This window comes from Taudactylus pleione, unplaced genomic scaffold, assembly GCF_031769625.1.
Source record: "Taudactylus pleione unplaced genomic scaffold, aTauple2 ptg000250l, whole genome shotgun sequence".
NCBI lineage: Eukaryota > Metazoa > Chordata > Amphibia > Anura > Myobatrachidae > Taudactylus > Taudactylus pleione.
The window spans coordinates 1,150,198-1,177,221 of NW_028284652.1; the positions used below are offsets into that span (position 1 = coordinate 1,150,198).

Consider the following 27,024-nt stretch of genomic DNA (forward strand, 5'->3'; position numbering starts at 1 on the left):
AGAGCTGGCTCCCTCACCGTGTCAGGATCCAAGCGCTGCACTTAATACTACAGTGCAGCACCCGGCTCCTGTCACTGAGGAGGCAGCCGAAAAGAGAACCTGGTCGCACGGACAGAAGCGTGACCGTGTGGGAAGGGGCGTGGCCTCACACCTCGAACCCCGTAGTCCCAACTCCCGTGCTTTTTACTAGGGGGGCCCAGGGGAGTGCAGGAGGTGTGGACTTCTCTGGGGGCAAGGTCGGCTCCCTCACAGTGTCAGGAGCCGAGTGCTGCACTTAATACTATAATGCACCACCCGGCTCCTGTCATTGAGGAGGAGTCTGCACTTTTGTGTCACCCCTCGTCGGGTGACACCCGGGTGCAGCCCACACCCCCCTTGTGACCCCACTTGCGAAACATTATAGCTTTAGGCTATAGCATTGGCTGCGGGGGCCAATATCCAGAATGTGATGCATGTTGGAAAATTTTACAGCATCGCATCCCCTATAGAAACCTATGGGGGGTGCGACTGCCAGCGAGAATGGAGGAATCCCAACAGTTATCGGAGATATCTGCTACGGTTCCTCCTTCCTACATCTGGGGAAAACATAATATTTGCAGTTAACCCCCGAGGATATAGCCGCAAATATACAATGACAAAATGGGCCCCTGAAAGAGATATCGGATGCATTTACGTTTACACACCCTTACTGTAAATTGCATACGTACTGTAAGAAGGCACTTTCCATACCCCATTTCTGCATCTCTGATAGTAAGTGTACATATGATCAGGATATTACACTCTGCATTCCCGCATTTGCTTGCATTTTAATATTTTGCATGCATTGTGTCACACTACGCTCCGCAAATGGGCTGCAATATGCTCTCTAAGGATATAAAGCCGAGTGAATCCGCCATTTAGCATTACGCATCCTGCATGAAATAGATTATAATGCAGGCTGTGTACACTAATTGCGCATTTGTGTAAATGGGAGCACATTCAGACTGAACACACCTGAGAAAATGTATTATTTGTGGGTGGTCAAGGGCAGGCACAGATAGCAGATGATAATGACAGTCACCAGCACTAGGGAACTGCTTGTGATTGTTGTGAACAAATGTACTGCTAACACTGATTGGCAATCTTTGCTTGGGCATATATTAGGCACTTGTCTGTATGTTTAAGCACCTATAGTACTGTGCAAAGGTTTAGGCAAGTGTGAAAAAAATGCTACAAAGTAAGAATGCTTTCAAAAATAGAAGTGTTAATAGTTTATTTTTAACAATTAACAAAATGCAAAGTGAATGAACAGAAGAGAAATCTAAATAAAATCAATATTTGGTGTGACCACCCTTTGCCTTTAAAACAGCATCAGTTCTTCAATTCTTCTGGGTACTTTTGCACACAGTTTTTGAAAGAACTCGGCAGGGAGGTTGTTCCAAACATCTTGGAGAACTAACAACAGATCTTCTATGGATGTAGGCTTGCTCAAATCCTTCTGTCTCTTCATGTAACCCAGACAGACTTGATGATGTTGAGATCAGGGTTCTGTGGCGGCCATATCATCATTTCCAGGACTCCTTGTTCTTCTTTACGCTGCAGATAGTTCTTAATGACATTTAAATTTGGAGCCAATCAGGCCCCTCCCTGATGGTATTGCATTATGAATAAGTACCTGCCTGTATATCTCAGCATTGAGGACACTGTTAATCCTGACCAAATCCCCAACTCCATTTGCTGAAATGCAGCCCCAAACTTGCAAGGAACCTCCACCATACTTCACTGTTGCCTGCAGACACTAATTATTGTTCCACTTTCCAGACCTTTGGCGGACAAGCTGCCTTCTGTTATAGCCAAATATTTCATATTTTGACTCATCAGTCCAGAGCACCTGCTGTCATTTTTCTGCACTCCAGTTCCTATGTTTTTGTGCATAGTTGAGTTGCTTGGCCTTGTTTCCACATCAAAGATATGGCTTTTTGGCCGCAATTCTTCCATGAGGACCACTTCTGGCCAGACTTCTCCAAACAGTAGATGGGTGTACCAGGGTCCTACTGGTTTCTGCCAGTTCTGAGCTGATGGCACTGCTGGACATCTTCCAATTTCAAAGGGAAGGAAGCATGATGTGTCTTTCATCTGATGCACTAAGTTTCCTTGGCCGACCACTGCATCTACGGACCTCAACGTTGCCCGTTTCTTTGTGCTTCTTCAAAAGAGCTTGAACAGTACATCTTGAAACCCCAGGCTGCTTTGAAAACATTGCCTGGGAGAGACCTTGCTGATGCAGTATAACTACCTTGTGTCTTGTTGCTGTGTCAGTCTTGCCATGGTGTATGACCTGTGACATGAAACTGTTTTCTACAACCTCACCTTTGTAGCAGAGTTTGGCTGTTCCTCACCCAGTTTTAAGCCTCCTACACAGCTGTTTCTGTTTCAGTTAATGGTTTCAAACTAACATATGAAAATGCCGATTGGTTAATCATACACCTGACTATAATCCTACAAAATCCCTGACTTTGTACAAATGTACCTAGAAGAATTGATGCCGTTTTGAAATCAAAGGGTGGTCACACCAAATATTGATTTGATTTAGATTTCTCTTCTGTTCATTCACTTAAATTGATAAAAAGGAATCAGGAGTATAGGAATATTCATAGTGAATAGGCACTTGTGCTGCTGGTGCCAAACTGCACGTCTTCCATTGTTGCAGCTTTGCACATAGATGCAACATCAGCATTGTTAGTGATAATAAATTGCACCTGCATTTTGAGGCACAAATGCAGCCAACTCTAAAGGATTAAGCTGAGTGAGAACTGTGGGCCTGATTCAGAGCCGAATGCTCTGACCAGAGCGCTCGCTCTGAATCAGGGCCCTCCTCCATGAAAATGGAGCGTCCTCCTGGACGCTCGCATAGCTGTGGGTGACCACCCACAGCTTATGCGAGCGTCCATGATGATGGTCGCAATGGTCAAGACCATCGCGACCATCCGGCTTGCGACGGAGACCCTGCAGTAGGGTCACGCTGCCGCAAGCCCAGGAGCGATTTTGGCTCTATCAGAGCCAAAATCACTCCCACTGACATCACTAGTGATGTCAGTGGGGCCGGCTTCAGGCGGTAGGCGTTCCCATGGGAACGCCTCCGTCTGGCAGCCACGGGGGGGGGCGTGCTGTCAATCAAGATCGACAGCACGTCCCCTTTGGTGCGAGACCCGGAGCGACGGAGAGCCCGTCGTTATCCGGGTCTCACGCATGCGCAAGACGGAGCTCCCTCCGTTGTGCGCATGCGCAGTGGGGCAACATCGACCCGCTTGCGAGCGTCCTGCGCTCGCGAGCGGGTCTGAATGACCCCCTGTATCCCTAGGTAACAACACCCGTGACAATACTGCATTAGTGACGTGATCACATAATCACTTAATGAATAGTCGTTAAGTAATAATTTCTTGTAGCTTTTTAGCAAACTGATGCACAGGAAAAAGGTGCTGCATGCCATAGTAACCAGTCCTAGGGGTGGGCAATAAGCACCCCCCAGCTGTTGTAGAACTACACATCCCAACATATCCTGCCACAGTTTTACTATTTGGACATGCTAAAACTGTTGAAATGCATGCTGGGATATGTAGTCCAACAACAGCTGGAGGGCCCAATTAGGACTGTTACTAAAAATGTCTGATGCTATGGTTTACATTAACTTTTTCTGTGCATCAGTTATTATAAGTGTCCCCTCTAGTATCTTGTAGCAAATTACCATATCATTAGATTCCCACTAAGCATGTTTATCCCTGTCACACAGTGGGATTTGGTATGTGAACGAGAGTGGATGAAGGAACTGGCGCAGTCCATTTATATGGCGGGGGTGTTGATGGGTGCAATGGTGTATGGACCTCTAGCAGACAGGTAAGACGTCACATTGTGCTGGACATAAAGTCCATGATCTGTATGGATACAACATTATAGTGGGCACCATTTCTATACTAGGCACTAATATGCTAGCACATAATAATATAAGGTACATCACCAGGTTAAAAAAAATTATTCAGGCCCTTAAAAAAACAGATGTTTCTAGTTCTTACCCCCTGTATACTGCTGAGTGCGACTTATATAACCTCCATAAAATCTGCTTGCTGTTCAGTATTTCTCCTTACATTTTGTATTCTGCACCATGCCTACCTCTGTGATCAATTGTGCTCCCTGCTCTCCCCCTCTGTCAGCATGTTGACAGAGACAGCTAGAGTGTGCTGTACATTCTAATCTAAACCATCCTTATCTAGACACTACCACAAATGCAATTAGCTAAAATTGCAAACATTGCAAAAATATGTTACATTTGATACACAATATAACTACAAATCATATCAGAACATAACAGACACAATAGTATAAAACGGGTTCTCAACTCCAGTCCCCAAGTACCTCCAACAGGTCATGTTTTATGGATTTCTTTAATCATGCACATGTGAGTAATACCCTTTTTACATTAAAGTCCAGGGTCTGACCCAGGATTTGGAACCCTTTCACACTGTGGCACTGACCCAGTTTAATCACGGGTCGTCGCCGTTCACACTGCAGCCGTGTGCAGTGGAGCTCTTAATGCGGCGCTTGGATATATCATCTCCAAGCACCGATCTCCCCATGCTTTCACACGGGACCCGGTTCTGTTTCTACTGAGCCATACGCGGGTCCTTCCCGGGTAAAACCCTGCTAACTAGCAGGCTTGGATTCCCTGGACCCTGGATCCGGGTTAATATATTTCCACTGACAAAAATCCCGGGTTGATACGAGCTCACGTCAGTGGAAATGGGGTATTAATCTTTTTTGCTGGGTCAGTAATTAACCCACCTTCTTCCACAGACAGAAATCCTCAAAACATGATCTGTTGGGAAAACTTGAGGGTTGAGGTTGAGAACCACAGGTACAAAACATATGTAGTATATTTGAATACTTTAAAATACATTCCAAAATGTATAGGGATTGTTTTGTCTCTGCTATAAAATCTACAAGGCGCACCTTCACTATTCCTTAAAGTAAATGAAAAGATAAATTTTCACCTACTTTTGAAGCATGAATGAAGTAGTATTTGGGCTATTCATTACATAAGCAGGCTTGCCATATCATCCCTTTAGTTTGGGACAAATATGAATTACACAGATTTTGTGGCTGGCTCCATTTCATCTGGTTTTAGTCAGCCATAGACCTGCGTAATTCACATGTAATGCAAGAGATATCACTTATACCGCTTTTCCACCTGTCCTGGGTCTGACCCGAGATTTGGAACAAAGGGCCTGATTCAGAACCAGACGCTCTTTAAGAGCGCTCGCTCTGAATCAGGGCATTTTTTTTTTTTGCGGCCTCCTGGCCGCTTGCTAAGCTGTGGGTGACCACACACAGCTTTTGCGGGCGGCCAGGTGATGGTCGCCATGGTCGCGACCATCGGGGCTTGCGACGATCCCCTTGTGGTAGGGTCTTGTCCGTCGCAGGCACCCGAAAACTTCCTGCTCTAACAGAGCAGGAAGCTCTCCATTGACATCACTGGTGATGTCAGTGGTGCATCCCACAAACGGCAGGCGTCACTTCGGGAACACCTCTGGCCAGCCACCCCCCGCCCCGTCTACAAAATGGGGCGAGTTGTCGATCAACATCGACAGCCGCCCCTTTTGTAGTGAGTTCCGGAGCGAGAGAATTTCTCTCTCACTCCGGGGCTTGCGCATGTGCGTAAGTCGATTATTAGCAACCATCAATGTTCCCTATTTGATGGAAGTACTTTTCCCATCGGATTGCAGCTTTCTGTGTAGCTGCTTCTGTGTAGCAGTGGACACACAGAAGTGGTGTCTGCAGCTCAGCTTATGCACACATCCATGAAGCTCTGAAAGATTCCAAGCATGCGCACACCATTTCATGTTTACTATTAGAGATGAGCGATTCAGATCCTTGAAATACGAACATGCCTGAACTTCCGGGATCCGAGGCAATCCGAGCCAAAGCTCGGATCTCCTTGTCTGCTTTGGATCCCTACCCTAGCAAAAATCTGGAGATCCCGCTGTAGGATCTCATGGTTTTGGCTCGGGTGCGAATTTTAAAAGTCCCATTGAAATCAATGGGCTGACCGCTGATTGGCTGAGAGATGTCATAGACTTCAATGGGGCAAACGGCAGCAAGATGGCGGCCCCCACCACACCGAGGACACCGCCACCCGCAGTGCAGTCCCCACCGGCACCTCTGCACTGCCGACACCACCAGCACACTTAAAAAAAGGTCCAAATTATGTGATTTTAACTTTATTTATAAATGTTTGGAAAAAATCCATAACCAGTCACTGTGTTTTGGCAAAACCAAAAATAAAACTGGACAATGAATTAGAACCAAAACCAAAACCAGCAAGAATGGCCTGGTGCATATCTCTAGTTACAATTGAATGGTTACGATGCGAAGGTTAGTAGCCATTGCATCGCATGATTTGATGTTGGAAGCCCAGTAACTATTCTATGCGAGGGTTCCGATGTCCATCCCTAATAGTACCATGTTAAATGACCAGCTTGGATGTGAAAGAAAGCAATACGTTTCCTCACAGCATAGCAAACTACCATGCTGCAAGTAATGCACTATGCCAGGGCCAGATTAAGGTCTATGGGGGCCCCTGGGCAACAAACATGTGGGGGCCCCTATTACATATGGATGAAATGGGGGTATGCGCAATGGAAACTGTGGGCCTGATTCAGATCCGGTCGCAAGCGATGAGCGCTCGCAACCGGGTCGATGGTGGCCCACAGCGCATGCGCATGACGGAGCCGGCTCCGTCGTGCACATGCGCGAGACCCGGCTAGTGATGGGCAACCGTTGCTCCAGGTCTCGCACCAAAGGGGGCGAGCTGTCGATGTTGAGTGACAGCTCGCCCCCTTTGGTGGGCGGGCCGGGGGGGTGGCTTCCCAAACGGAGGTGTTCCCATGAGAACGCCTGCTGTTTGGGGGCGGCCCCACTGACATCACGAGTGATGTCAGTGGAGAGATTCCGGCTCTGTTAGAGCCGAAATCTCTCTGGGGCTTGCAGCCACGAGACCCTAGCACAACGGTCTCGTTGCAAGCCCGATGGTCGCGATGGTCTTGACCATCGCGACCATCATCATGGCCGCTCGCAATAGCTATGCGAGTGGCCAAGAGGCCGATCCCAAAAAAAAAAGCCCGGCCCTGATTCAGAGCGAGCGCTCTGTCAGAGCAAGCGGCTCTGAATCATGCCCTGTATCGCTTGTAAGCGGTACATTGACAAACAGCAATAAGCTAAGCTTAGCGCTCTTTGTTAAATACTGAAAGGAGGACATAACCCCTTTAGCGAGTGCTAAAAGGGTTATGTCTCATTGTGAAATGGGGCCCATGGGCTCCACATGAAAAAAAAACACAGGCACACACATGAAAAAAACACAATATACACCCACAGGAAAAAAAATAACACATATGAAATATTACTCACCAGTTGCGCAATCTTATCCAAATTACACTGCACATAGTGCCCCTGATTCACATTACACCATATAGTAGTGTCCCTTATTCATGTTATGACTCACAGTAGTGCCCTTTATACACAATGCCCACAGTAGTAGTGCCCCTAATACACATAATGCCCCTAGCAGTAGTGCCTTTTATACAATGCCCATACCAGTAGTGCCCCTTATGCAGTGCCCCCAGTAGTGGTAGTATCCATTATGCAGTGCCCCCAGTAGTGGTAGTGCCCTGTATGCAGTGCCCACAGTGGTAGTGCCCCTTATGCAGATCCCACAGTAGTGGTGCCCCTTATGCAGTGCTCCCAGTAGTGGCAGTGCCCCTTATGCAGAACCCACAGTAGTGGTGCCCTTTATGCAGTGCCCCCAGGAGTGGTGCCCTTTATGCAGTGCCTCCTATGCAATGCCCCCAGTAGTAGTGCCCTCAGTAGTAAATGCCCCCCTGTGGTAGTGCCCCCAATAGTAATGCCCCTTGTAGTAGTGCCCCCAATAGTAATGCCCCCTGTAGTAGTGCCCCCAATTGTAATGCCCCAATAGTTATGCCCCCGTTAATCCGGCCTGCACTATGCACATATATAAATGGAGATAAACAATGTATTTAAGAAAAGTAGATTAAAATACTTTTTAATTAAAGGCACACTGATATTTTCTCATTATCAGGAATTATATAAAATATGAAGTAATATATTGAGATCAAAACTGGAGAGTTTAAATGAATGATAAGGTGGGCCAAATGTGATAAAAGAGTCTGCTTATACCCCTCTCAGACAGAAAAGCACTTTTACCCGGTAATTTAAATTTGCTGATCAACATGGGTCCTGTTTGTGTCTAAATCAGGGCAGATCACATTTCCCATTACAATTATGGGAAATGCAATCTGCTTGCTAAAAATATGTGATAATTAGGGTTTGGAGTAGAATTCTACTCCAATTGCCCTTTAGTGAATTTATGTGATACTAATAATGTGAAAAGGGTGGGAAAACACCCTTTTTCACTTTAATTTAGCAAAAATAATTTTATTAAATAGGCCCCTTAGGGGTCTATTCATTATGTTAACTATCAGAGCGCCGGGGCAAGTCATCATTGAATCACCTTTCGGAGCAGTAACACAAGTGCGCATGCGTGACCTTCATGAGCCTCGACGTCTGGCAGAAGGAGCCGGACAGGGGCAAGGGATCCGAAAGGCCATAGGGAAAGAACGGGTTGCTCGCAGTGAGCGTGAGCAAATGCCATCTGAAGATGGCGAATGCACCCACAGTCAAGCTCTGAAAATATAAAATTTTCGGAACTTGATGAATTCTGTCCCCATACTAGTGTATGGGGACAGTGGGCCATTCTGCAAGAGGAAGGTAAGTAGGAGATATCTGTGATATTTCCTGTTTTACCTTCTTCATGAATGGCCAAATACTAAATTTCCACAATTGCATGTGAAAATTTTCATTTTCTACTGCTTTTGTAGAAATTAAGTGATGATGAATAGGCCCCTGAGAGAGAAATAAAGTGGCCCAAAGCAACCAATCAGTTTATGTAATTTATCTGTTTGATTTGACAGTTAGAAGTCGAGTGGTTATTTTGGGCACCTAATCCACTTTATCACTCTCCAAGGCTTGGTACATCTCCCTTTTGAATCTGCTCTCACTGACTGACTGTCACAACTCTCGGGTGGTTATGTATGCGGCCCATATTAAGGAGTTAGCTAGACCTAAGCCTGAGGCGTGGAGTCTAATGTGCCTGCGGTATTCACCAGGGACCCTCGCAAGAAGGTATGGGCTTGGCTGCATCTGACACACAGGTCGCGGCCCTCAGGATAGGTTCCCTTATACAGGTGCTGGTAAACTCCGGATGAAGCGGAGAAGACGTAAAGCTTAGTCGACAGGCCGGGTCAGAACCAAACGGACTTAGACGGTACCAGGGAGCAGGCGTAAACAGGTCACAGGGAATAGCCAAAGTCAAAACCAGATATCAGATGCAGTACCAGGGGTCAGACGAAATCAGGGTCACAAATGAAGCCAAGGTCAGGAACAGGTAACGGATTATCACAGGAACACTGGAGTCTGGTAAATGAGCCTGATAGCAGTGGTAGTTTTCTGCACAAAGGAGCCACAGGTTAGAACTGCACTCTAGGAAGCAACACTTTGCTCAGGCACCAGTGGGAGTTCTCAAAGGGGATATGACTCTGCTACAAGTCCCTGATAGGCTGCTGAGGTCAGCTTAGGCAGGAGCACTCCCACTGGTAGAATGCTATCAGCTGACATAGTGCATGATGGTGATGTCACTGCATGGTTCTCGAACAAGGTCAGACAGAAATCCTGACCTGCAGCAAATGGCAAGGTAAGTCACAATTTGTGCAGAGTGTGACATTATCCCCCTCCTAACGGGTGGCGTCCGGACAGAGGAGCCTTCATGGAGAGGGGCCAAGGAAGCGACCCCAAGTCTCAATACCGCAGGCTGTGGACCTTTTGCTGATCTTGAGGCTTTTGGAGTAAACTTTTGCAGTACCTCAGGCTGTGGACCTTGTGCTGATCTTGATGATTTTGGAGCAAACCTTTGCAGTACCGCTTCAGTGAAAGCTGAGAGATCTTCTAAAATGGGATCCTTGGTCTCTATGAGTGGATTAGCCCAGTCCAAAGCTTTGCCACTAAAGGCTAAAAGGAAATATTTGACCACATTGGCAGGAGTAAGTGAAGGCAACAATCCGGAATCCACATCGGTAAGATATTGACGTGCCAAGGCGTAAAACTGATCTAACTCTCCATCGAAATAAACAGATGGTCGATCATCCACCATACTTCTTAGCAGAGAATCAGGTGAAGGGATCACTGCAGTAGGTATTAAACTGGTCTGTGAGAACTCAAAGACTTTTTTGGAACCAGGAGATGGAGGACCCTCACTTGGCTAAATAGGTAGAATTGGATTGGGACCGGAGACAGTTAAACTGGCAGGAATCGTACAGGTCAAGACCTTATTAAGACCAGACACACTGGAACTGGAAGGAACAGGAAGTTTAGATGACCCTTTCTGAGTCTGGACTGTACTAGAAGTCCACATGGTGATGTTCTCGGGAAGTGGCAAACAGGAATCCATGTCACTGTGAATCCCTGCTGGGATCTTGGCACTGGAAATGTCCCCTGGGGCTGAGGCCCTGGAGACCCCTTTTGGGGCTGAGGTACTGGAGACCCCTCCTGGGGCTGATGCACTGGAGACCCCTCCTGGGGCTGAGGCACTGGAGACCACTCCTGGGGCTGGCAACTCAGGCACCTCATCTGGGGTTGGCAACTCAGACACCTCCTCTGGGGTTGGCAACTCAGACACCTTCTCTGGGGTTGACAACTCAGATACCTTCTCTGGGGTTGGCAACTCAGACACCTTCTCTGGGGTTGGCAACTCAGACACCTTCTCTGAGGTTGCAAAGTCAGATGCCCTTCCTAGGGCTACAAAATCAGATGCCCCCTCTGGAGCTACAAAGTCAGATACCCCCACTGCGGCTAGATAATTGGATGCCCCCTCTGGGGCTGGAAAGTCTGATGTCCCCACTGGGGCTGGGAAGTCAGATACCCCTTTCGAGGCTGGCACATCTATCACTGCTTTTGAGGCTGAAACATCAGCTACCCCTACTGGGGTTAGAACATCAGATACCCCTCCTGGGGTTGAACAGTTGAACACATCTCTTGAGAGTGAAACATCGGATATATCTCTTGAGGCTGAAACAAAGGATTCCCTTGCTGGAACTGAACCATTGGATACCCCTGCTTGTACTGGAACATTGGTTACCCTTGTTGGAGGAGAAACATCGGATACCCCTGCTGGGGCTTGAACATCGAATCCCTCTCTTGCAGCTGGAACATTGGATACCCCCATTGGGGTTGGAATATTGGACACCCTGCTTACAGGTAGAACATCGGATACCCCTGCTGGGGTCTCAACATCGAATAATCCTTCTGGAGTCTGAGCAACGGATACCCTTGTTGGAATTGAATTAACGGATACCCCCACTGGAACTGAAACATCGAATATCTCTGCTTGGACTGAAGCATCGGATACCCTTACTGAGGTCTGGACATCGGATACTCCTGCTGGACTTTAAATATCGGATACCCCTCCTGAGACTGCAGGAACAGATTTCTCACTGAATTTGGGAGATTTTAACACTCTCTTTTGATTTCCAGAGCTAGAATTGTGTGCTCTGGGCACAGGACCCCAATCTTGAACTGAAGTTCCTTTTTGGGCAACTTCCTCAGCACTCCTATTTGGAGTAGTGGAAACTGGAACTGAAGGTGACCATCTAGACAGTTTGTTGGCATTACGCTGTGACACTGAGACTTGTCACCCTTCCTTGATTTACAGAGAGAACAGTCTTTTAGAAAATGATCTGTACCCCACAATAAAGACACAGTTGAAATTCCTTGCGCCCCTGACGTTCAGCTTCTGACAGCTTGGGCCGAGGGAAACTCTGATATTTCTCCCTTTTCTGTACAGAGGAGGAGGCCACAGTCTTTAAGGCTCCCAAATCAACAAACTCCTTGGTTTTATTATACTGAGTTGGGGTTTTGTCAGAATCAGAAGAAATTAATTCTGGTAGAATCATCATAATGTTGGTTAAAAGCTTTTGCTGCTGCTCTAGCATTTGCTGAAATATTCCAAGTTGCGCGGGATTCAATTTACTTGATGACTGGGAGGTCTGTGAGCAATTGTGATAAGTGGTCCCTTTAACTGAATTATATAGTTGCAAGTTACCGGCAAAATCTTCAGCAGTGAGAGGAGGTATGCAGGGGTTAACTGTGTCTGAGACTGAGAAGCCATGGTAAAACAATCAGCCAAATATTGTAGTATACCTGCTTGTGTATCTCAAATCTTTTCACCACATTCATAAGATCCAGACTGGGGTCTGCCACTTGAGTCTGACCAGCACCATCCATATTTTCGGGCCTGAGCAATCTGTCACAACTCTCGGGTGGTTATGAATGCGGCCTGTATTAGGGAGTTGGCTAGACCTAAGCCTGAGGCGTGGAGTCTAATGTGCTGGCGGTATTCACCAGGGACCCTCGCAAGAAGGTATGGGCTTGGCAGTGTCCGACACACAGGTCGCGGCCCTCAGGATAGGTTCCCTTATACAGGTGCTGGTAAACTCCGGATGAAGCAGTGAAGATGTAAGGCTTAGTAGACAGGCCGGGTCAGAACCAAACGGACTTAGGGCCTGATTCAGACCCGCCCGGGAGCGCACAGCGCTCGCAAACGGGTCGATGGTCCCCCACTGCGCATGCCGGAGCTGGCTCCAACATGAGCATGCGCAAGCCCCAGCGAGCGACAGCAGCTTCGTTGCTCCTGGGCTCACTACAAGATGGAGTGGCTGTCGATATTGATTGACAGCTCGCCCCATTTTGTAGGCGGGGAGGTGGGGTGGCTGTGCAAATGGAGGCGTTCCCGAAGGAACGCCTGCCATTTGGGGGCGGCCCCACTGACATCACGAGTGATGTCAGTGGTGAGCTTCCGGCTCACTGGGGCTTACGGAAGACGAGACCCTACCACAAGGGTCTCGTCACAAGCCCAATGGTCGCGATGGTCCAGACCATCGCGACCATCACCTGGCCGCTCGTAAAAGCTGTGGGTGGTCACCCACAGCTTAGCGAGTGGCCAGGAGGCCGGCTACAATTAAAAATAAAAGCCCTGATTCAGAGCGAGCACTCTGAAAGAGCGTCCAGCTCTGAATCAGGCCCTTAAACGGTACCAGGCCCATATTAGGGAGTTGGCTAGACCTAAGCCTGAGGAGCGGAGTCTAATGTGCCTGCGGTATTCACCAGGGACCCTCGCAAGAAGGTATGGACTTGGCTGCATCCGACACACAGGTCGCGGCCCTCAGGATAGGTTCCCTTATACAGGTGCTGGTAAACTCCGGATGAAGCGGAGAAGTAAAGCTTAGTCGACAGGCCGGGTCAGAACCAAACGGACTTAGATGGTACCAGGGAGCAGGCGTAAACAGGTCACAGGGAATAGCCGAAGTCAAAACCAGATATCAGATGCAGTACCAGGGGTCAGACGAAATCAGGGTCACAAATGAAGCCAAGGCCAGGAACAAGTAACGGATTATCACAGGAACGCTGGATGCTGGTAAATGAGCCTGATAGCAGTGGTAGTTTTCTGCACAAAGGAGCCACAGGTTAGAACTGCACTCTAGGAAGCAACACTTTGCTCAGGCACCGGTGGGAGTTCTCAAAGGGGATATGACTCTGCTGCAAGTCCCTGATAGGCTGCTGAGATCAGCTGAGGCAGGAGCACTCTCACTGGAAGAATGCTATCAGCTGACATAGTGCATGATGGTGATGTCACTGCATGGTTCTCGAACAAGGTCAGACAGAAATCCTGACCTGCAGCAAATGGCAAGGTAAGTCACAATTTGTGCAGAGTGTGACAATGACTGAGTAATAAAAATCTCTGACATTCATCCTGCAGCTTGGAGTGGACAGTGCACTTCTAAGGCTCCTCTACCCCGTTTCTTACTCAAAAACGCTTCACTACAGTAAATTGTCATTTTTATGGGAATATTTTAGGCTGAGTACCTCCATTTATTTTCTTTCTATATTGTAAAAATAGTTATGCATGATAGTTTTTATCTTTCTCTGTCCAAAAACCTTATAACTGATAGAATACAACCTAGGTTAATTTCGGATTTCGGATTCAGAGTTCTCTTTATAAGATGAGAGTGAACTGCTGAGTAAATCAGTAGAACCGTCAGCCTTTGAAGAAGAGTACCTTAGAATACAGGGAGTTGGTATTTTAAGGTCTATTTAAGTTGCAGCAGTGCGGCTGTGAGAAAACTGTGGAAAAGTTAGAACAGGTTATTGAGGGCATACCATAAGACAGACCTAGATCGGAGTAGTTATAATTGATTGAACATATCAAGGAGGTATTGGAGTACCTGCACGAGGAGGTTCTAGACTTACAGCCCTCAGCATGATTGTTAGGTATGCACTTTGGTTTAGATTCTGGGATGCTGATGTGAAATCCAAAAAAAGAATCTTGAGTTCTTGCCTTTTGGGAGAAATGCCCTTTGTGCACCAGACAGACCTTGATAAGATCATCTGTGAAGTTACATTACAAAATAGCCCTTTGCTTCCAGTGGGCATACCCAGACATAAGGGGCCTGAGTTTTCACTCCTTTCACTTGCTGACAGCCTAGGACTTCTAACAAAGAAACATAGAATTTGACGGCAGATAAGAACCACTTGGCCCATCTAGTCTGCCCCATTTTTAAACATATTGTTACCTCAACCCTTATTGATTCTTACTTCTTCTGAAGGATATCCTTATGTCTATCCCATGCATGTTTAAATTGCTCTACTGTCTTAGCCTCTACCACCTCTGATGGGAGGCTATTCCACTTGTCCACTACCCTTTCTATGAAGTCATTTTTCCTCAAATTTCCCCTTAGCCTACAACCCTCCAGTTTCAGAACATGTCCTCTTCTTCTAATACTTCTCTTTCTTTGAAGAATGTCTCCTTCCTTTACCTTGTTAAAACCATTTATATATTTGAATGTTTCTATCATGTCCCCCCTTTCCCTTCTCTGCTCCAAACTATACATATTAAGAACTTTTAGTCTTTCCTGGTACATTTTGTGGTGTAGACCTTGCACCATTTTAGTTGCCGTTCTTTGTACAGTCTCTGTAGTTGCCACGTTCTTGACCATTCCTCTAGTCTACCTAGTTTCATCAATCATTTGTTTTACCCCTCCTGGTGTGTCTACCCTGTTGTATACCTTTGTGTCATCTGCAAAAAGGCATAGTTTCCCTTCAATACCATTTGCAATGTCACAAATAAAGATATTAAAATGCACTGGTCCAAGTACAGATCCCTGAGGTACTCCACTGGTAACATTTCCCTTTTGAGACTGCACTCCGTTTACTACAACTCTCTGTTTCCTATCCTGCAGCCATGATCGTATCCATTCAACTATCTTTGTATCCAATCCCATGCTTTCCAGTTTATTTAAAAGTCTGCGATGTGGAACAGTGTCAAAAGCCTTACTAAAGTCTAGACAAGCTATATCTCTGCCCCCCCCCCTTATCTATTTCCTTACTCAACCAGTTTGACATGATCTCCCCCCCAGTAAATCCATGCTGTTTGGGATCCTGCAAATTGCTGGATTTGAGATAATCTGTTGCTCCAGGATCTAAAGATAGCTTTCTCTTCTTATATATGGCTAAGAAACTTCATAGAGCCTGATTATATCTTGGACCTCCAAAGGGCCTCCACCAGAAGGTTCTTTTCCGTCAGTCTCCCCATGGAAAGAATACCAAAAATCAGGAGGCCATTCAGTCCCGTCAGGAGTGATTGTCTCAGTCTCAGAATTTCCTTTACATCCATGGAATCAGAATGTTCCTGTTTATGGATTGTTAGTTTTGCTTCCTATTATCAACAATAATAAAAGACTGGCCATGCTATTATCTATAGCAGCTCACAGAGCTGTGACTAGAGTTTTTGGAGCCCAGGGCCAGAAAGAGCATTCATGGGCTGCCATACGAAATTGAGTCCCGGGTATGACAGTATTTTGAAATATGTGTGTAAATAAAAGAGGATGTGACTGGAGGTGCTTGGGAGGGTGGCCAGATGGAGTGTGAGTCAGCAGGGAGGAGATAGGGACAGAAAATTGACAGGCCCAAACAGCGCCCCCTGCCCTGGGGTACCCTGTGCTATGGCACATATCGCACCACCCTAGTTACGGCCCTGCAGCTCATATAGTTGTCTGACTGTACTAAAAGGAATATTAGCACTTGAAACACTGGCACCTATAAATAAAACTATAAGTTAAAACATATATGATAATATTTATAGTCCCTTTGGAGTTTGGACTTGTTTGTGAGAGCCGGGTGCATTTTCTAATACCAGCAAGGTGCCGGTATCTGCGCTGAGCTGATTGGCTGCTATGGGCAACTTCTACACTCTTTAGAAGGCCTGATACATCTCTCCCTGCAACAAAAGCTTAAAAATTTGTGTAGGTGTGAACTCCTATTGCCCAGCTCCTGTACCTGCCTCCAGGGACGTAGAGATCCTGTACGGGCCCAGGTACAGGCAAGGGGCGTGACCTAATGTACAGAGGTGTAGCATATCTCCTTTTACAAAATAATAAAACAGTATTTGCGCCGTCGTGAAGCAGGAGGGCGCTGCTGTGCCCCTCTGCCAGTTGCACATACAGGAGGGGGGGAGCGTTGAGTACCTGGTGTAACTAGTGAACTGATGATGATGATGACGCCAATGAGTCGCATCTGATTTGCTGAATGCATCTAAGAGACACAAACTTGTGCAAATGTAAGTCTGGTGTAAAAAGTGTACTAATGATGATAACGGCCACGTGGAATGTCTGATTTGCTGAATGCTTCTAAGACACACAAAGTTATGCAAATGTAGTCCTGTAATATAACTGCTGTGGTGTGTACAAATTAACATGCCAGCAGGCTTCTAGGTTCAGCTGCAGCCCCTAGAAACAGGTGAGGAGTGCAGTGATAGCAGGGGAGTGGCTTCCCGTGCTCTCTCTGCTATTGCAGTACAGACTGGCAGACCAAGGGCTCTATTTACTACAATCCGCATATTGAATGCGGATTGTAGTGTGATATTACCGAGTGAATTCGCATTGCGAATTCAGGCAATATCACAGGGATTTACTATAAATCCCTTGCAGGGACAGAGCTTGCGATAAAGCTCTGTCCCTGCGGATCCCATCCGCACTGTAGTCGCGTTATTTTCGGAAAAAATACCGCGACTAAGAGCCCACGCATGCGCCGACCCACCGTCGCTGCTTCCCCCACCGATGCTAAGCCCCACCCCCCATGATCGCGGATCCCCGCGACCCCCCCTCTCTTCATTACACTTACCTGCATCCTCCTGGCCTCCGGTGATCTTCTCCGAGCTTCCCGATCAGGTGATCTCCCATACTGCACTGGGGCCCGATCACCTGATGACCGGGCAGCAGGGCACTATGGGAGACCAGCTGACCGTATAGGAGCCATCACCGGAGGCCCGATCACCGGTCCCTGGATTCAGGTAAGTAAAAAAAAAATGTTTCAATTTTTTTTTCTTTTTTTTACAGCAATCAGCTTGCGGTCTGTTTAGACCACATAGCTGATTACTGGTACCGGCTCCTGCCTCTGCTCTCCCCGTTAGAGCAGAGTGGGAGCCCGGTAACCGGGGGAGACCCTGGATAACGCCACCTCCAGGTGGCATTATTATCACAGGGCTTTCCCCGGTATTTTTTTACAATTTATTTTTAGTAACTATGGTCGGATCACATTTCCCATTACAATTATGGGAAATGCGATCTGCTTTACTAAAAATTAGTGATACTAGGGGTTGGAGTAGAATTTTACTAATTCTACTCCAATTGCCCTGTAATAACTATAGGTGAAACTAAAATAATGTGAAAAGGGTGTGAAAACGCCCTTTTTCACTTTATTTTAGTAAAAATAATGTTAATAAATAGAGCCCCAAGGGAGAAAACACCTCTGTACAGCATGTGACTAGCAGGAAGTGCTTCCATCAGGAGTCACAGGGGGTGGAAGATCTTACTGGGTGGGTTGCCGCCCCTAGGTAAAATCCACCACTGGCTGCAATATGATAGCAGGATTACAGTGCACTAAACACTTGTTTAGAAAAATGAAAAAAAATTTCCTGTCCTGTTTGGGATCTAGAAGGCTACTGATATATGTAATAGGGATGGGTATGGGATGTCGACAGAGTTAGGATAACGACACTTTGTCTGTCAGTATTCTAACCCTTCCCCTCTGCCAACCCTAACCCTCCTTCCCTAGTGCCTAAACCTAACCTTCCCCTAACTGCACCCTAAAACTAACCCTCCCCCCCATAGTGCCTAACCCCCCCCCCCTAGTTATTAACCCTAACCCCTAATGCTAGCCCTCCCCCTAACCCCGCTACTTACCTTTGGCATTCCAGGAGTCAGGATATTGACCGCATCCTGTTTATTAGTTTGGAAAATAATAAAAATTTATATTTTTGTCTTTTTTTATTTGCATTTAGCATGCTCAATGCTACTAGAGTACTAATTATCTACACTTTCTGCTCACTTACTGTAATGTGTATGTATTGTGCACTGTGATTTTGAGCATCTTTTGTGCTTTCAGTAAAGCCACAACACCTGTTATATTCTGAGCGCATCTGCTCCTGTTAATAGCAAGGGCTGGGAGGCGTATTTGCTATTTATGCAGAATTGGTCACATGTTGCGTTTAAGGCCAACTCTGCATAGGTATCAAAATGCCATTTTTTTTCACTGGTACATTTTACATTACATGTAAATTGCATCTAATTGTACATTCGTTTTTTCATATATTGTAGGTTTGGACGTCGGGTAGTGCTTCTGTGTTGTCTGTTGAAAGTGGCTTTGATGGGAACAGCATCTGCCTTTTCTCCTAACTTCTCCCTCTACTGCACCTTCCGTTTCCTGACGGGCATGGGGCTTTGTGGCCTTATCATTAATGACCTTAGCCTAAGTAAGTCCATATTGATAGATGGGACACCTACAGTGTACAGGCACGATAGTAAGTAATGCTGTAATGCAGACTGAGGGCGGGATGTACTAAACATCACATTACCGATGCGGTACATCCCGCCACTTATAGTATACATACCAGTGTTAACAACACTAGACAATCCCCCCTCCTCCTTCCCAAGAAGAAGAGGTTAAAATCTAAAATCTTAAAGGCGCCTGAGCCAAACAGTTTATCATCAGTTTACCATAAGAAATTCACTCATCAACTCAACAATCATCTCAACACTCTAATGAATTCCATACTTTTACAACCAACCACAAAGCATCCAGAGTGTTAAAGGCTAACACAGTGGTTATTCCTAATCCAGCCAAAGACCTCCTTATGTGCAGAAGCTTTTTAAAAATTTTCGAAAAAAATGACATCAAATATGTTGGAAATTAGACAAAGTAGAATTAATTACTGTCTGATACATCAAACCAGGCAGGCCAGGCCCGAAAGGATTCATCCCCCAAAGAAGTGGATAATATACTACATGTGAAACTCTTAAAATAAATTCCTCATACTCAACAACTAAACACCTGTTTTAGGAGCCTATTTATCAATAAGGGGCATATTTATCCCAATTCACATTTTTAATGTGGATGTGATGAATCTTTTTTGTGTAAATTTGCAAATTGGAAACTAATATCTTCATCGAATTTACTAAAATGCTCTTACCAGGGGACAGGTCAGGTAAGAGCCCGTCCTGGGGAAGAGCTGTAAGCAGTGTGATAGCGTAACACTATAACATTTCTTCCTGGTTTGGACCCCCCGCGCACACTGCACATGTGTGGCCATCACCCAGCGCAGCATAGAGGGAGCAGGAGACCGCCTAGGGAGGAGGAGCAGGAGGCCCCTATCTGGAGATGGCGTTATCCTATCGGGGCCAAAAACCAAGTTCCGGAAATCTGACAGCTTTGCAGCTAAGTAGACAATCAAAATGTTGACATGGGCTATATGTTGACAATCAATTTACAGACAGTCAAAATGTCGCCAGGACATAATGTACAGCCAGGGCCAAAAGTTTTGAGAATGACACAAGTATTGTTTTTTACAAAGCCTGCTACTTCAGTGTTTGTAGACCTTATTGTCAGATGTTACTATGATATACTGAAGTAAAATTACAAGCATTTCATAAGTGTCAAAGGTTTTTATTGACAATTACATTAAGTTTATGCAAAGAATCGATATTTACAGTGTTGACCCTTCTTTTTCAAGATTTCTGCAATTCGTCCTAGCATGCTGATGGCCACCCATTCTTGCCTAATCAATGCCAACAGTAAAGCATCCTGAGACCATTCATGTGTAGGTGGGGTTGCTTCTCAGACAAGTAAGTGGGCTCACTCACAATTTTGCCTAAGAACACAGCCAAGAATAAAGAATGGTACCAAAACATCCTCCAAGAGCAACTTCTCCCAAACATCCAAGAACAGTTTGGTGAGGAACAATGCCTTTTCCAGCATGATGGAGCACCTTGCCATAAGGCAAAAGTGATAACTAAGTGGCTCGGGGAACAAAACATCTAAATTTTGGATCCATGGCCTGGAAATTCCCCAGACCTTAATCCCATTGAGAATTTGTGGTCAATCCTCAAGAGGCAGGTGGACAAACAAAAACCCACAGATTCTGACAAACTCCAAGCATTGAGTAGGCAAGAATGGGCGGCCATCAGTCAGTATGTGGCCCAGAAGTTGATTAACAACTTACCAGGGCGAATTGCAGAGGTCTTGAAAAAGAAGGGTCAACACTGCAAATATTGACACTTTGCATAAACTTAATGTAATTGTCAATAAAAGCCTTTGACACTTATGAAATGCTTGTAATTTTACTTCAGTATACCATAGTAACATCTGACAAAAAGGTTTAAAAACACTGAAGCAGCAAACTTTGTGACAACCAATACTTGGGTCATTCTCAAAGGTTTTGGCCATGGCTGTAGACAAATTATATATAGACAGGGTGAAATGTCAACTGTCCAAATGTCGACCGTTTAAAATTTAAACACAATCAAAATGTCAACATTTAGAATAGAGACAAATCATAAGGTTGACATAAAAAATGTAGACAGTCATAATCTCGGTATAGCTAAAGTAATAACTAATGGTGACCAGTAAACAGTGAGCCTGTCAAGTCAGGCTGATTGCAATTAGCAACTCATATGATACTAATGTTAATATGCTAATTGCAATGAAACTGTTGGAATAATAGCATACAGTCTGATTGCTATTAGCACATGAACAGTAGTATCATATGAGTTGCTAATTGCAATGAGACCTATTCTTCTAATTACCATATCCACAGTCTGCTATGATTACAACAGTTTCATTGCAATTAGCATATAAACAGTAGTATCATAAAGATAGTGTCCCACTGAGAGATGCTGTGGAGCCACACAGGCCAGCATGTTCTGCCAAAGATTTGCTGTTAGGGCCTGCTGAAGCTGTTGCAGGGCATGCTGGTATGTGCAGTTCCTACTGAGGGAAGAGCATTCTGCAGCAGGCACGAACACTTATCCTACCATGTCAGCCATACAATTCCTAATTATCACATAATAAACATCATTATCAGAGCCGGATTTAGACCTCATGGGGCCCTAGGCAAATTCACGTTTGGGGCCCCCCTCCCTCAAATAATCCTGTGCATATATTACAGTAGGTATCGCTAGAGCAAGATACACACATCATATTATATACATGCAATATATAATATATATTATGATTAGGGGTGTGCACCGGCCACTTTTCGTGTTTTGTGTTTTGGTTTTGGATCTGGATCTTTCTTCGTGTTTTGGATCTGGATTGGTTTTGCCAAAACCACCCTTCCATGTTTTGGGTTCTGGGTTTTGTGTTTTGGATCTGTATTTTTTTTAAAAAAAGTATAAAAACAGCTAAAATCACAGAATTTGTAGGTTTTTCTGCTCCTATGCTATTATTAACCTCAATAACCTTAATTTCCACTCATTTCCAGTCTATTCTGAACACCTCACACCTCACAATAGTGTTTTTATGTCCAAAAGGTTGCACCGAGGTAGCTGGATGACTATGCTAAGCGACACGAGTGGGCGGCACAATCACGTGACCCATCTAGGCGTGAAACTGCAGTGGCAGACAGGATGGCAGTTTGAAAAACTAGGCCCCAAACAGAACATAATGCAAAGAAAAAAATGAGGTGCAAGATGGAATTGTCCTTGGGCCCTCCCACCCACCCTTATGTTGTATAAACAGGACATGCACACTTTAACAAACCAATCATTTCAGCGCCAGGGTCTGCCACACAACTGTGGCTGAAATGATTGGTTCGTTTGGGCCCCCACAAAACAAGCTGGCAATTAATGTGTCCCTGCACAAACTGGCTCTACGGAGGCAAGATGTCATCCTCATCCTCCTCATCCACCGATTCCTCACCCTCTTCAGTGTGTACATCCTCATCCTCACAAAGTATTAACTCGTCCCCACTTGAATCCACCACCACAGGTCCCTCTGTACCTTCTGGAGGCTGGTCTCCCTGGAAGAGCTGATAATTCATTTTGATGAACATCATCTTCTCCACATTCTGTGGAAGCAACCTCCTACGCCTTTCGCTGACAAGGTTCCCAGCTGCACTAAACACTCTTTCGGAGTACACACTGGAGGGGGGGCAACTCAGGTAAAATAGAGCTAGTTTGTACAGGGGCCTCCAAATTGCCTCTTTTTCCTGCCAGTACAGGTATGGACTGTCTGACATGCCTACTTGGATGCTGTCACCGATGTAATCCTCCACCATTCTGTCAATGGTAACAGTATCATATGCAGTGACAGTAGACATGTCAGAAATTGTTGCCAGGTCCTTCAGTCCGGACCAGATGTCCAAACTTGGTCCTGCCTGCCCTGCATCACCGCCAGCGGGTTGCTTAGGATACCTAAGTTTTTTCCTGGCAGCCCCAGTTGCGGGAGAAAATGAAGAAGGAGCCGTTGACGTGTCACGTTCCGCTTCAGCTGACAGTGTGTTCACCAGCAGGTCTTTGCACCTCTGCAGGCTTGTGTCGGCCGGAAAGAGAGACACCACATAGGCTTTAAACCTAGGATCGAGCACGGTGGCCAAAATGTAGTGGTCTGATTTCAACAGATTGACCACCCTGGAATCCTGGCAAAGCGAATGAAGGGCTTCATCCACAAGTCCCACATGCCGAGCGGAATTGCTCCGTCTTAGCTCCTCCTTCACTTTCTCCAGCTGCTTCTGCAAAAGCCTGATGAGGGGAATGACCTGACTCAAGCTGGCAGTGTCTGAACTGACTTCACGTGTGGCAAGTTCGAAGGGCTGGAGAACCTTGCACAACACGGAAATCATTCTCCACTGCGCTTGAGTCAGGTGCATACCCCCTCCTTTGCCTATGTCATAGGTGGATGTATAGGCATGAATGGCCTTTTGCTGCTCCTCCATCCTCTGAAGCATATAGAAGGTTGAGTTCCACCGCGTCACAACCTCTTGCTTCAGGTGATGGCGGGGCAGGTTCAAGAGTGTTTGCTGGCGCTCCAGTCTTCGGCACACAGTCGCTGAATGGCGAAAGTGGCCAGAAATTTTTCGGGCCACCCAAAGCGTCTCCTGCACGCCCCTGTCGCTTTTCAGAAAATTCTGCACCACCAAGTTTATTGTGTGAGCAAAACATGGGACGTGCTGGAATTTGCCCAGATGTAATGCCCGCACAATATTGGTGGCGTTGTCAGATATCACAAATCCCCAGGAGAGTCTAAGTGGGGTAAGCCACTGGGCGATGATTTCCCTCAGTTTCTCTAAGAGGTTGTCGGCGGTGTGCCTCTTACTGAAACCGGTGATACACAGCGTAGCCTGCCTTGTAACGAGCTGGCGTTTCTGAGATGCTGCTACTGGTGACGCTGCTGCTGTTGCTGCGTAAGGTGATACATCTACCCAGTGGGCTGTCACAGTCATATAGTCCTTAGTCTGCCCTGTTCCACTTGTCCACATGTCCGTGGTTAAGTGGACATTGTGTACAACGGCATTTTTCAGGACACTGAGGACACTTTTTCTGACGTTTCTGTACAGTCTCGGTATCGCCTGCCTAGTGAAGTGGAATCTAGACGGGATTTGGAACTGGGGACACACTACCTCCATCAATTGTCTAAATCCCACTGCACTAATGGCGGATACCGGACGCACATCTAACACCAACATAGCAGTCAAGGCCTCAGTTATACGTTTTGCTTCAGGATGACTGCTGTCGTACTTCATCCTCCTCGCTAAGGACTGTTGGAGCGTCAATTGTTTAGTAAAAGTAGTGGTGTTCCTACTTCCTCTCTGGGATGATGAACGACTCCCAGCAGCAGCAACAGCAGCAGCGGCAGCAGTAGGCGTAGCAATGCAGGATCCTCCGGAGGAATCCCGGATAGGAGAGTCAGTCATGCCAGTGACATGGCCTGCAGGACTACTTCCGATCCTGACTAAGGAGGAAATTGACGAGGAGGGAGTTGACGGTGTGGTTTGCAGGCGCTTGGATACAACAGGACAATGGGATTTAGGTGTCCCTGGACTGCTTACGATCTTAGCCAAAGTTTCTGAACTTGACAGTAACTTTTTATGAACGCGCTGCAGGTGCCGTATAAGGGAGGATGTTCCTAGGTGGTTGACGTCCCTACCCCTACTTATTTCACCTTTACATATGGTACATATGGCAAGACAGTTGTTGTCCGGATTTGGATAGAAATATTGCCAGACCAAAGAGGTGGAATGTTTGGTCTTCTGCCCAGGCATGACCGTGATGGGCTTTTTCATCCCACGGACAACAACTGTCTCCCCCGGAGCCTGATTTAAACAAACCACATCACCATCAGAATCCTCCTCGCCAACTTCCTCCTCAGCGCCAGCTACACCAGTATCCTCATCCTGTTGTACTTCAACAGTGACATCTTCAATTTGCATATCAGCAAGTGGACTGTGGGTGCTCCTTTCAGCACTTGCAGGGGGCGTGCAAATGGTGGAAAGAGCCACCTCTTCCCGTCCAGTGCTGGGAAGGTCAGGCATCGCAACCACCACCACACTTGGACTCTCCTTGGGGATTTGTGATATCTTCTTAGAAAGCACAGTTCTTCGCTGTGCTTTTGCCAGCTTAACTCTTTTGATTTTTTTAGTGGGAGGAGGGCTTCCATCGTCATGTGAAGCTGAACCACTAGTCATGAACATACTAGGGATCGACCTTAGCCGTTCCTTGCCACTCCGTGTCGTAAATGGCATATTGGCAAGTTTACGTTTCTCTTCAGATGATTTAAATGTTTTTTTCAAGGTCATTTTCCTGAACTTTGTCATTTGGGATTGTATGTGCCCTCTACTATGACATTGGGCATCGGCCTTGGCAGACGACGTTGATGGCATGTTATCGTCTATGTCATGACTAGTGGCAGCAGCTTCAGCACTAGGAGGAAGTGGTTCTTGATCTTTCTCTATTTTATTTTTATCGGAGAAAGTTTGGTCCTCCATTTATGTTATATCGATTTGATATATACGTGCGGCTAAACACAGAAAATATTTTTTTATTTTTGCTGGAGAGTAGTGCACTTTGTGGGTTACACCAGCCTTTAAGAAATGAGCCAGCCGGCTCTTTACTTATGGGACACAGGCGCACGCTTGGCGCTGCTCCTTTGTTGATGCACGTGCGGCTACTGCGCACACAATTCACAAACACAGAAAATATTTTTTTTTTTGGTTTGGACTGGAGTGTACTTTGGGGGTTACAGCACCCTTTAACGGTCAAGCCAGCCGGCCCTTTACTTATGACACAGGCGCACGCTTGGCACTACTTTGTTGATGCACGTGCGGCTACTGCGCACACAATTCACAAACACAGAAAATAATTTTTTTTTTGGTTTGGAGGACTGGAGTGTACTTTGGGGGTTACAGCACCCTTTAACGGTCAAGCCAGCCGGCCCTTTACTTATGACACAGGCGCACGCTTGGCACTACTTTGTTGATGCACGTGCGGCTACTGCGCACACAATTCACAAACACAGAAAATATATAATTTTTTTAGCACTTGGGGGGAGCACCCCTGATGGACAGAGCACCCCCTGGACAACACTACAGCACCCCTTTAGGACTGGGACACTGCACAGGACTTTGGAGTGGACACAGCCCCTATGGAGAACTGACTGCACAACACAGTCCAGCCAGCCCCTATGGACTTTGAAGTAGTGGACACAGCCCCTATTAACAACAGCAGCACAGCACAACACAGCCAGCCCCTATGGACTTTTAAGTAGTGGACAACAGCAGCACTACACTACACTACACTACACAGCCCTAACTCCCACCCTCCCTCTTCACTGTCCACAGCCGAGTGAGAAAATGGCGCCGACGCGGGTACCTTATATAGGATCCAAAACCCGCGAGACTCGGAAGGCGGGATGATGACGTTTTGCCTCGATTTCAGATCCGAGTCAGGCGGGAAAAGTCGAGCCTGACTCGGATCGGACTCGGATCGGGGGGGCTCGGGGGGGTTCGGATTTCAGAAATCCGAACCCGCTCACCCCTAATTATGATGCATGTATATAATATGGTCGACTTGTCGAGTCACTAGCTATTGTGTAACTGTTTATTTTCTTTTCCCCACCTTCTCCCGTATCCCTCTGTTCTTCTTTGTTTCCTTTTGTCTCACCATGTTCATCTTCCCCCTTTTCTTCCATCTCCCTCTTTGTCCCCCTCTTTCCTCCTCTCTCTCTGTTTCTGTTTGTCCCACTCTCCTCAAGTCCACCTCTGTTGATGCCCCTTTCCTTCTCACCTACCCCCCTGTATATATTTATATGCACACACATTTATATATATATATATATATATATATATATATATTTACACTCATATTTATTACAAGATGACAAATATATATATATTGTGAATAGTGACACTGTAATAGCGGATGTAATACACTAATATAATAAGACTGAAGATCCCGACAAGGTAAATATTTTAAGTATCCCTAACCCTCTCCCCCCCTAACCCTAACCTCCCCCCAGGGGTGCCTAAACCTAACCCCCCTCCCC

The 27,024-nt window shown here is 46.2% G+C and overlaps 1 protein-coding gene across 1 annotated transcript in view; it reads left to right on the plus strand.

The window, feature by feature from the left end:
* LOC148515315 (solute carrier family 22 member 6-B-like) overlaps positions 1-27,024 on the plus strand; it is a 104,946-nt gene that overhangs the window by 1,501 nt on the left and 76,421 nt on the right. Inside the window, exons 2-3 of the mRNA XM_088480130.1 lie at positions 3,770-3,873; positions 18,807-18,961. Coding sequence (XP_088336256.1) covers positions 3,770-3,873; positions 18,807-18,961 — 259 coding nt within the window. The remainder of the gene's footprint in view (positions 1-3,769; positions 3,874-18,806; positions 18,962-27,024) is intronic.